This window comes from Zingiber officinale, chromosome 6A, assembly GCF_018446385.1.
Source record: "Zingiber officinale cultivar Zhangliang chromosome 6A, Zo_v1.1, whole genome shotgun sequence".
Lineage (NCBI taxonomy): Eukaryota > Viridiplantae > Streptophyta > Magnoliopsida > Zingiberales > Zingiberaceae > Zingiber > Zingiber officinale.
Genome location: NC_055997.1, coordinates 133,650,415 through 133,663,177, shown reverse-complemented (window position 1 = coordinate 133,663,177; position 12,763 = coordinate 133,650,415). Strand labels below are relative to the sequence as shown.

Sequence of the window (12,763 nt, the reverse complement as noted above, 5' to 3'; positions counted from 1 at the left end):
CTTTTTTTAGACAACCTAACCTTTCCAATACTCTAACCTATAAATTATAATTCATTATTTATATATATATATATAACATTTTGATATGCTGCGGACCTTTTGTTGCGGACTCGTCCGGATCTGACTCGGGGTGCCTGGATTTAATCCATGCGCCTCAAATGAAATACGCAGTTTTTTGCTTTTTGTTTGCTTATTTTTTTTAGCTTCCGGGTTAAACCAATTAGATTTTGCCTTTAGGGTTTAGGAGCATATAGCATATGATGCATATCACAAGTGTTATATGTTTGACCCCGTGGTTGTTTTGATGTGATCAACCAAGTTGGTTAGGTCCTGCTTTGTGTTTGCTCCCTGTGTCTGAGTGTGCAGGAGCTTAAGAGCGCAGGAAGTCGAGCGGAAGACGCAGCTAGCGAGAAAAACGACACGGGAAGGGAGCCGACGGCTCGGTGCGTCCGAAGGACGAGAGAGCTGCGGAAGAGTACATTGGTGGGCGAGAAGAACGTGCGCGGCGTTCGAGGGACGTTAAGCTGGGTCGGAAGATTGCTCGAGGAGAAGGCCGGAAATTGGGTTCGGGTGAGTCCTATTTCGATTGGTCGGAATCACCCAGAAGGACGGAACTTCGGAAGTTGAAGTAAAGAAGAAAACGAGCTGGAAAGGCAGCTCAAGACGCCTTCATCATGGCTTGAAGGTGCCTTCATCATGGCTTGATGAAGGCTAGGGCTGTGCAAAAAAACCGGAAAACCGAAAATTGGACCGGAACCGGTAGTTTACCGGTTCTGGTTAACCGGTTAACCGGTGTACCGGTTTTAAGCGGTTCCGGTTAACCGGTTTACCGGTTCGGTGCCGGTTTAAGATTTTTTTTGCCGGTTTAACCGGTAAACCGATAAACCGATTAACCGGAACCGGTTAAAACCGGTAAACCGGTCTAATTATTTCGAATCAGAATTTAAAATCATCTTTTATCTTGTAAAAACTGGCAAAGTATAAATGAAAGAGCAAAATATCATTCTAAAAGATAAGTAAGTGGTGAGTGGACCTATTGTTCCATGAATTAAAATAAAATAGATATAATAATCTGAAAAGGAATCGACTAGAGCTGTGGAAGGACCGAAGGAGCTTTGTTTATTTATGAAATTATGTAATGTAAGCACACTGGTGGGAGCATAGAACTTGGGCTTTGAGAATTTTTATTTTTTATTTTTTTACATGATGTCATGATCTATTGAAGAAGTGTTGCTTTTTTTCTTAAAAATATTTAAATTATTCATTTATTCTTATCTTTTTATTACTGAATACTGATGTTGAAGTCAACAACCGCGTCAACTTGCAAATTGCATATGATACTTGTATTAATTAATATGACATGCAATGGCATTGGCAGCAATTTGGCTGAGTGGCTGTGAGGTATGTCCAACTCCAAGACTCGAAACACTGCACTGCACTGCACTACAGTAGATGAGGGCTGCAAAAATTAAACGGCAGCCGACAGGCAATCTACCACACGCTGCCAAAAGCTTGAAATGAAATATTCGGACCGAGTAATAGCATTCAGTTTAGCAGACAACAGAATATCAAATATTCAAATTGTAGTTGTGCATGAAACTAGTTGATCGCTGACAAATTGTTGTATGATCTATTTGTTCTTTTAAATAACAACTAATCATATTGGTAGAATAACTAGAAATTGAATCAGTGAATCTTTTCTTTTCCTTTTACCACAGTGATATACTGATATGTTAGATTTTCACTAAAAAAAAGAGATATATCCAACTAAATAACTCACTTGCAAGTTGCAATATTTAAAAACTATGTTTATCAACCAAATAAGTTATCCAAGTCCAACAATCTTATATTCAACAAGAAAAGATTTATCCAAGTCCAACAATCTAATGTTACGCTAACAAATAACAACAATCTTCATCTACTAAATAATCATTAACCATCATAACTAAAATTTATCCATTCAAAAACATCTTAAAAATACATCAACAGTTCAACACAACATATGTTACACACCAAATTCAAACATTATCTTTTTGTCCAACACAAATTCAAGATTTCTAAAAGATTTAAAATTGAATTCTGCACTCTTCAATCTTCAATGATGAACCACATGAAAAGTGGCTTCCCAATCAGCACCTCAGTCCTCAGCAAAGATGTAGCCAATGCTCCAAAATCAAATATTGATAGCAGGAGTGTACTGCAAGTTCAATAGCAAACCAACTTATATATTTGTTGGAAAACTCAATATTCCAGCTACACGAAATGAAATTAATTGTCCAAAACATATATCACCCAGTACCAATATTTAGCTAATTAGCTAGTCACAGAAATTAAAGCCCTTCCTACACAATTTATAAAGGAACTCTTGGCTAAAAATTTATGAAGTGTAAACCACAACTTGTTGATTGATTAAAGTAAGCAAACTATCATCTAAACGACTAAACTTGAGCATCACAAATTTATAATTTTTTAAGTGTTGATAGATACTACAAAACCTTCAACGAATTGACGATGAGCAATGATTGACAATAAAATAGGTAAAATAAGCATTTTTATTAGATAAAACTTGCCTTTTACTTGATTCGCTTAATCACTTTTTAATTCTGCATAATGATCTTGATAGAGAGAAGCCACTACAAATTATCGAAGAAAGTACAATCCTTTTCTGATGGGTTCAATTCTACAACAAAAAATATATGTTAACACTTTATTTCATATAAATCAAATATTATAAAAACTAAAATAGTTAAACATAATACCTGCTTCAAATTTTTGTAACTCCAATAAATTTTCCTCAACTGTCATTGGAGACCCAGTAGCCCGAAACCAATCTTGAGCACAAATCAACGCTTGCACAATTCTAGGAGTTAAAGAACTCCTAAAAAAATCTAATACCCTACCTCCAGTGCTAAATGCTGATTCTGAGGCTACCGTAGAAATTGGTATTGCAAGTAAATCGCGAGCCATCTCAGAAAGTATAGGAAATCTTGCCTTGTTATTCCTCCACCAAGATAAGATATCAAACCCTTTTGAATATGGATGGTCTGGCTCAGCTAAATACCTTTGCAATTCTGAAGTTGATTCAGTTACAATATTAGCTTTCGATTTCTGATACTGCATTTCCAATCGATGTCTGAGATTTTCTCTATTTCTTGCACAAACATAAGAATCTGTTGCATCTGAAACAAGAACATCTCGTGAACTTGAAGAAACAGAAGGTGATGATGAAGTCATAGAAGAATCTCCTGACCCATACAATCTCTTGTAATCATCATACATCTCCTCCATGGCTCGTTTTACACTATCAAATAAGGTTCCACCAATATCCTTCTCATACATATTTGTAAGCATGAAATAAAGGTATCCCAACTTTCGTCTTGGATCCATAACAGCAGTCATAAAAACAACTTTGTTCATCTTTGATACATCCCCCCAATACTTATCAAATTTCTCACCCATAGAATATGCCATTGCACTTGTGTTAAGATCAAGACTCTTCTTCAACTCTTTTATCAAACCATCAATTTCACTAATATGAGACACAAAATCATTTGAAGTGACATACTTGCTGGCAGAAACTTCATTAGTGACATGATAAAAACATTCCAAATAATCACATAAGTTCTTTGCATTATCCCAATCCTCACTAGAAGGCACATTATGATCATCTGCTTTTAGAGCTACTACCATATCACCATGCTTCTCAGCATAAGATTGAAAAACTCGAATATAATTTAAAGATGAGGAAAGCATGATGTATGTGGAGTTCCATCTAGTTGGAACATCCAAAGCAAGGTGCTTCTTGTACTCGATGTTTTCAAGTAAAGCTGTTTCTTTGAATTTTCCAATCCTAGCAGGAGACATTTTAATATATTTTATGGCTGCCCTTACATTCTCCACTGATTCATCTGTTATTTTCAACCCATCTTTGACAATCAAATTCAGAATATGTGCTAAACACCTAACATGAGACATCTGCCCCCCAAATATGCAATTAGGCCAATTCATAAATTTTCTTTTCAAATACAGAATTGCTGTGTCATTTGAACTTGCATTGTCAACTGTCACGGTGAACACATTATTAATGCCCCAATCTAGCAAGCATTTATAAATCAATTCACCAATATCATTGCCTTTATGACTAGAGACAGGACAAAAATTCAAAATTCTCTTATGCATCTTAAAGTCAGTATCAATAAAATGGGCAGTTAGGCACATATAACATTCCTTTTGTTTTGAAGTCCAAGTATCAGTACAAACAAATCCTACCACTTTCATTTTTAATAAATGACTTCAATTTATCCTTTTCTTCCATATATAACTTATAACAATCTCTAGTAACAGTAGACCGAGATGGAACAGAAAATGAAGGGCAAGCCACACTCATTAAGTATTGAAAACCCTTACCCTCCACAAATCTAAAAGGTAGCTCATCTACTATGATCATATAAGAAACAGCATTTCTAACTGTGGTTTGATCAAATTTCCAAGCCTGTAAATTGCCTTTTACTTTGCCAGACACCTCATCAACATGTCTTCCAACAAAAGTTAATTGACTTTGTATTACCTTTAAGTCCTTTCTATTGAGAGGATTGTTTGGACACTTAGGAATATGTTGCCTCGGAGATGTAGTGCCATTTTGCTTGGATCCGCATAGTAAACATGACCGCAATGCAAACACCTTGCCCTTTCAATTCCATCATCTTTATCAATATAAGTTTCAAAATGCTCCCAGACGATGAATGCTTCTTTCGAGAACCAACACCACCTCCAGCTCTTTTTCGTTTGTTCTCGATATCTTCACCGATCGCGAGCAGAGCTACCGTCACTATCAGTGTTCTTGTTAGATTCTTCAGTTGCCATTGGATCATTCTGCAATATATTGAGCACAATTAATTCTTCACGTTGCTTCTGTTTTGAAGTCCAAGATTCAGAAAGAGAAAACAACAACTTTTTAAATTCTTCTGCTACGGTGAATCAGTGATAACAGAGCTACCTGTGTGGCTGTGACTGCTTCTACGCGCTCTAACGGAGTTGGTGACGATGAACGGCGGTGGCGTGGTGGCCTATGATTTGATGCGATTGGAGCTTCTTGTTCCTTCTGCTTGGAAGAAGGTCGAACCATCGTATGTTGGCAACACAGCAGCACGCCCACGCCCGTCGCCCCCACCGATCAACACAGTAGCACCAAATGGCGAGTGGCGCCGTGGCGGAGACTACTCTTGGACAACGTCGGCGAGACGGCGACTTGACGTCTACGGCGAAGCCTCTCAGTCGGCTAGGGCAAAAAAAATGGCCGAATCGAGGATTTTGGGTGGAACTGGAAACGTGGAGGTGAGGAGAGAGATGGGTCACGGACTAGTCACGAGAGGAGACTAGGAGTTTTGACTCAAAATTACTAATTAATTTGTATTATAAAAAAAAAGGCAATAATCAAGCCCACTTATGACTTACCCAACGGTAGGCCAGCATTTGAAAAGTTGAAATCATAATTTCTCATTTATTTGATTATTTAATTCCCTTTTAATCCCTATCCAATCGTCTCTTTACTCTTTCATTCCAATATATATATTATTATATATCAACTTGTTGGGTTTGTGGATTTCACTCCACGTTAAGCAGTGTATAGCGAACGGCGAACATGAATTGGCCTGTAATCAATCGGGCACATATGGACTGGACATTGGGCCTCAGCCCATCGGTTCTCGGTTCAAACCGGTTAACCGACCGGAACCGGTTCAACCGGAACCGGTTTAACCGGAAAGGATACCGGTCGGTTAACCGGTTCTATATAATCGACGGTAAACCGGAATTAACCGGAACCGGTAAACCGATAAACCGGTTAATCGACCGATTGAACAGGCCTAATGAAGGCGCCTTCATCCGGTCAAAATGACTGTTTGCGCTGCGGATAGAGTTCTATCCGCTCACTCCCTTGGAGGCGCCTTGTACCTCTATTGGAGGCGCCTTTGACCTCCGAGATAGAATTTCCAGAGGCTATATAAAGGCCCCTGGAGCTAGGAATTAGAGATCAATTGTTCTTTCAACTCTGTAGTCATTCCTAGTAACTTGTCTGAGCTTCTCCGCCTTCAGAAAAGGAGTTCTTTTCAGAGTGCCTTTCTTCTGCCTTGGATTAACAACCGTCTTGGTTGACCAAGTAAATCGCTGAGTCTGTTTCTTTGTTTATTTTACTGTTGCTTATTATTTTGAGTTGAAAGCCTTGAGGAGAGTATTTTTTATTTTCAGAAGCAATTCACCTCTCTCTTGCCGGCCTCCGCTGCAGCTACAATTGGTATCAGAGCCAGACCGCCTCAGAAGGACTAGCCGCCGACTGAAGCACGAAGATCAAGATGATGGCCGAAACAAGCATTCATCCCCCGAAGTTCGACGGAGACTTCGCGACGTGGAAACGCCGGATGGAGGTATTTTTTAAAACCGACTTCGATATTTTACTAACTATGAAATATAGTTTTGAAGTTTCAAAAGATAAAAAAGAGCATCAGTAGAGCAAGAAGGAGCAAGCCGATTTTGTCGCCAACGCTTAGCATTCTGCCACCACAAGAGGTAAGTCGGATCGGAAGCTACGACTCCGCGAAAGACCTCTGGGAAAAATTCCTGGAGCTTCATGAAGGTACATCCGAAGCGAAGCTTGCAAGACGCGATATCCTCCGGACTCAACTTATAAACATCCGGATGAACCAAGGCGAGAAGGTAGCGCAACTCCAAGCAAGGGTTAAGGAGCTAATAACTCAACTAAGCAACCTTGGAGAAGAAGTAACGAACCGGGACTCGATCCGGTACGCGCTCAACGCCTTCCCCAGAACTCCAGAATGGGTGTCCTTAGTAGATGCATACTACATCTCTAAGGACTTCGAGGTAAGTACTTTAGAAAATTTATTTTCAACTTTTGAACTTCACGAATCTCAGATTGCAGAGCCCAATGAAGTGGAGAAAACAAGTCAGAACATTGTCTTAAAGGCAAAAACAAACGATTCTGACTCCGAAGCCTCGATCGACCAATCAGAAGCGACTCTACTGGTAAAGCGTTTCAATAAGTTTTTTAATTCTAATAAATTTAGATCGCAGACAAAGAGACATGAGCGAAAGAGAAGAACGGTTCGTTGCTACAACTGCAACGAAGAAGGGCACATCAAAGATAACTCCCAAAATTGAAGATAAAGGGAAGAGTAAAGGAAAAACGACAATCTTCCTCCAAACAGAAAAACCTGAAGGCCACTTGGTCAGATTCGTTTTCTTCCGAATTAGACGTTGAAGCCTTCTCGGGGTTAACGCTAATGGCTAACCATCAGCTGGAAGAAGAGTCAAGCTCAGAGATGAGCATAGATGAAGGGGGAGGAACATCAGAGGAAGAAAGCTGCAGTGAAGGGGGAGCATCACCTAGTCAGGTAAGTAAGGTACGTAATCTAACCCCGACTCAGTCCTTTCAATTTATTAAGTCTCTTTCTAAAGATTTATTCAAATTAGAAAAAGAGAATGCTGACTTAAATAGAATTTTAGATAAATTAAAATCAGAAAATGATAATTTAAAATTAGAAATTGAAAATTTGAAAACGGATGCATGTTTTAAAACAAATATTTTTCAAAAGTTAAAACTTAGGATTTATGGAAAATTAAACTGGTATGTTAAACATCATCAAGGTCAACTTAGGAAAATACCCAAGAATTATATACCCCCTACGTTTCTGATTAATCCAGTGGAAAGGAACCTTCCAAAAGCTTTATTAGACTAAGTTTCTTTTATTATTAAAGCTTCCAGAAAGAAAATTAAACGTTAAAATTTCGCTATGAGGCTTTGTCTAAGGAAGTGGTTGTTGCTCCAATAACCAAGAAGGCCTAGTACCTCGCCACGACCTGGAAGCTGAAATATTGAAATAAAATGTTTAATTAACTTTCTGAAAAAACATTAAACAAGAATTAAATAATGCTTTGAAAGTTTTTCAAATATTGTCTTTAAAAATCTTCAAAATTCTTACTTAGAATGTTTTTAAGGTCATTTTACTTAGATTTTTTTTTTCAAAATTCTAAAAATTCATTTTGCTCAGAAATGTTTTTAACTTAAGAATTTGCTAAATATTTTATTCTCTTATTATTATCCCGTTTTTGCTGTGATCAAAGGGGGAGAGAAACGTACAAGTTTAGGGGGAGAGAATTTTTTTTCAAAACTCTGAGTTTTAAAAATATTTTTGAAAAATTCTAGTTAAACTCTTAATTAAATAGTTGCAATTTATTTTAATTGTAAATTTATGCTTAAAAATGTTAAGTTTAGTAATTTCTTTAAAATTACTGTTTGTCTATTTTTATCCTAACTTGAACTTGGGTTGATGCACATCAAAAAGGGGGAGATTGTTAGACCCCATGGTTGTTTTGATGTGATCAACCAAGTTGGTTAGGTCCTGCTTTGTGTTTGATCCCTGTGTCTGAGTGTGCAGGAGCTTAGGAGCGCAGGAAGTCGAGCGGAAGACGCAGCTAGCGAGAAGGACGACACGGGAAGGGAGCCGACGGGCTCGGTGCGTCCGAAGGACGAGAGAGCTGCGAAAGAGTACACCGGTGGGTGAGAAGAACGTGTGCGGCGTTCGAGGGACGTTAAGCCGGGTCGGAAGATTGCTCTAGGATAAGGCCGAAAACTGGGTTCGAGTGAGCCCTATTTCGGTTGGCCGGAATCACCCAAAAGGACGGAACTTCGGAAGTTGAAGCAAAGAAGAAAATGAACTGGAAAGGCAGCTCAAAGCGCTTCATCATGGCTTGAAGGCGCCTTCACCTTGAAGGCGCCTTCAAGGCTTGATGAAGGCGCCTTCAGCTGGTCAAAATGACCGTTTGCGCTATGGATAGAGTTCTATCCGCTCACTCCCTTGGAGGCGCCTTGGACCTCTATTGGAGACGCGTTGGACCTCCGAGATAGAATTTCCAGAGGCTATATAAAGGCCCCTGGAGCTAGGAATTAGAGATCAATTGTTCTTTCAACTCTGTAGTCATTCCTAGCAACTTGTTTGAGCTTTCCATTGTGTAAAAGGCTTCTCCGCCTTCAGAGAAGGAGATCTTTTCAGAGCACCTTTCTTCTGCCTTAGATTAACAACCGTCTTAGTTGTAATTAAGTAAATCGCTGAGTCTGTTTCTTTGTTTATTTTACTGTTGCTTATTATTTTGAGTTGAAAGAGGAGGGTATTTTTTATTTTCAGAAGTAATTCACCCCCCTCTTGCCGGCCTCCGCTGCACCTACATTATATGCACAACTAATAAAGGGTAACTTTATTATGTGAGACTAGAAGTACACTTAGCCCCAATTTGGTAACCTTTGTATTTGTTTCTTGGAATTTTTATTTTATGTTTTCCATTTTACAAAGTCTCAAAAGGTGTACTTATTTGTTTCTTGGAATTTTTATTTTATTTTTTCTATCTTAGAATGTCTCAAAAGTACTGAGACGTATCTAGAAAGCAAATCAAGTACAAACTACAAAAATAGAGATAAAGAAAAATCATGAGTTGATGATTATCACATTATTTTGTATTTATTTGTGGATCAATTGTATTTATCTTTGTGATGAGACATAATTGTGGATACAAACAATTGAGCAAATGAGATCATAAGGGATGAGGATGTGATAAATTATCTAGGGTACAACATACTATACATGTACCAAAGACTTTTTCGAGAAGTTACGTACTCCTTATTATCTAACTACGAATTGTGAGCTTTTAGTATGTTGGTCACATGAACTATTTATCTAAGTTCAAATTGTGGAGAGATTGAATAATGAGTTTATCTCATCATGTGCAAGTGGGAGATGAAGGATTAATGGATCGGGCCCATCCATGAAGAATCAACTAAATTCATTATTCCTTCACTTAATCAAACATAACCAACATATAAGAAATTTTAAATGAATATTTATGTTTGAAATTCAAAGTGCTATATTTAGCATCCTTGGGTAGATTAATCCAAATTCCATAAACATCTTTAGTTCCCTTTTACTTGCTAAAGTTTAATTGTCATATAGTCCAAATGAATCCTTTGATGTGAATGTAAATGCCACGTTCAGCAAAATCTATGTTTATAATGCATTTTGCATATGATATATAACATAAACAGGAAAGAAATATATTTTTTATATATCAAGTGAAGAAAATCTTTCTACTTACAAATTTTAATCTGAACAAGAAGAAAAAGAAGCTAAAGCTCATCCCTGTAGTAATATTGCTTTGGTAATGGTACTGGACACTTTGTAGAAAAAAACTGAATGTTAATATAGTTGAAGAGAAAAAAGTCGTTGGTCAAAGTGAACAGGATTAATTGATATTCTGAGTACTGCTTTTTTGGGTTTTTCTTGAGATCATAGATTTCGTATGATTAATTTATTCTATGTGCAAAAATCCCTAGACTCAGATGCAGAAGCAATCATTTCTCCACTTGATTCTTTGGGACAGCTTCAAGAGAATCTAAACTCCATCAGCAAGGGCAGTGATATACCTAGTTTAGTTCCTCTTCCAGCTGCAGATGTTTCTCCTTTTGGAGAATCTAGAATTTCCACTTTTAACATATCAGTGTCTCAGTGTACAAGCAGCGTGGGTAGTCTGAGAAGCTATCGGACAGATAAATCATGGAATTTTGATATGAGTTCAACGTCATGCAATTCAAGAGAATGTATGGCATCAGGGAATGAGGTAACTCACCTAACATAGATTAATATACGAATTCAATAATAGATTGCTTCACCTGAAATGCTAAGTGATGCTGATTCACATTGATTCTGTATGTGCAGGGAGATATCCATGGGAAACTTGAAAGACTCGAGAAAGAAACACTTGCATGTGCAAGTGATCCCTATTTGAAGTACACGTGGGAAGAAATTGTTGCTGCTACCTCGTCATTCTCTGAGGCTAACATGGTTGGAGTTGGAGCAAATGGTAAAGTTTATAGGGGGAGTTTCCATCACACAGTGGCAGCCATAAAGGTGTTGCACTCAGATGCAGGATATAGCGTCAAGCAGTTCAAGCAAGAGGTGTTGCTTTCATTTCTTTAATTCCAATATCTTAACCATCTGATACTTTATATAGTTTTATTTTCCTCCAGTAATGTCTTTCAAGTGTCTAATTTGTACTTTCAACCTGTCAGCTTAAAGTTCTTACCAGAGTTCGTCATCCCCATGTGCTATTGCTGCTCGGTGCTTGCCCTGATAAGGGCTGCTTGGTTTATGAATACATGGAAAATGGTAGCCTGGAGGACCGATTACAATGCAAAAATAGTACGATTCCAATACCATGGTTTTCTCGCTTTCGAATAGCCTGGGAAGTTGCTTCCGCTCTCGTTTTTCTCCACAACTCAAAGCCAGAACCTATTATTCACCGAGATCTTAAACCTGCTAACATTTTACTTGACAATAACTTTGCGAGCAAGATTGGTGATGCTGGTCTTTCCACTTTGCTTCCTACAATGCCAAGCTTGTCTTTGTCTACAATACATAAGGACACTGCTCCTGTTGGCACATTCTTCTACATGGATCCTGAGTACCAGAGAACTGGCTTGGTTTCACCCAAGTCTGACACCTATGCACTGGGAATGGTGATCTTACAGTTACTGACTGCAAAACCTCCAGTAGGTCTTACCCTTCTCATTGAAACTGCATTGGAAAATGACTCTTTGATGGAAGTTTTAGATTCCAAAGCTGGGCGGTGGTTGGAAGAAGAGGTGAAAGAACTAGCTAACCTTGGACTTAGTTGTTTAGAGCTAAGGAGCAAGGACAGGCCCAACTTGAAGGAGCAGGTTCTTCCAGTGCTGGAGAGGTTGAAAGATAGAGCTGAACAAGCTCATTACTCAGTACATGAACTCTCTGTCCCCCCAAACCATTTTATTTGTCCACTTATGAAGGTACTCTCTCTCTCTCTCTCTCGTTATTATATTTTTATTATTACTTCATGGTTAGGGGTGCTGGGGGTGAGTGAATCGTCTTTTTTTTTTGCCACATTATTACTGCATGGTAAGTGATGACTTTAAATCAGCAGACGAGATAAATATAAAACTTAACCATTCTGCTTCTCAAAGACAACACAACTAATTCTGCACAGCCACTAACATATCGGAGAAACCACAACATTTAGTTCACCAACTCAAATAGGATAGAGCCATTAGGAAAAACTCATGAAAACTTTGCCCTCCACATGATTCTTTAAAAGTTTGCCTAGCTCCTGAAGCAAACTTCTATCTTACGGGGCACCGCATTCAAATATTAGTTCGATAGGAAGTTTGCTGTCTTATTTATCTCCGCTGTAGCACAAGTGGATGTCATGTAGGATAAATGATTTCTCAGTTTCAAAATTTGCTTACTAGTTATGTTTAGGGAAACATACTCTGAATGTGAGTCTTACCAGAGTAGTTCCTAGCTAAATCCATTTGTTAACGCATGAGTTAGGCTGTCTACTGTATCCCTTAAACTCTTCGAATATTACAGAATTCTGATCCTCGTGTTTTACAGGAGTTCTTCATGATGATTTCACATCAAATATCCTATTATTGTTTATAGCAAAACCAGCATGAATGTTTATTGTTATATGATTCTCAGGAAAAGACCATGATTACTTTTTGATAATCAGAAGTTGAAATGCACGGTCAAATTACAAACTTTGTACCTGTAAAGGGGGGATTATTCCAGCACGCTACCCTAGGTAGTATGTATATATGCTATTAATCAATTAGGTGGTTTTACACAAACACCATTACTTTTGAACATTTTGGTCAGCAAATCCACTA

General features: G+C 38.1%; 1 protein-coding gene across 3 annotated transcripts in view; it reads left to right on the top strand.

Moving 5' to 3' along the window:
* The window catches only part of LOC121998221 (U-box domain-containing protein 35-like), a 41,612-nt gene that overhangs the window by 27,888 nt on the left and 961 nt on the right, over positions 1-12,763 (top strand). For all 3 annotated transcript variants that reach the window (XM_042553019.1, XM_042553021.1, XM_042553020.1), the window contains exons 6-8: positions 10,397-10,680; positions 10,779-11,018; positions 11,132-11,884. In XM_042553019.1, the coding sequence (XP_042408953.1) occupies positions 10,397-10,680; positions 10,779-11,018; positions 11,132-11,884 (1,277 nt within the window). The remainder of the gene's footprint in view (positions 1-10,396; positions 10,681-10,778; positions 11,019-11,131; positions 11,885-12,763) is intronic.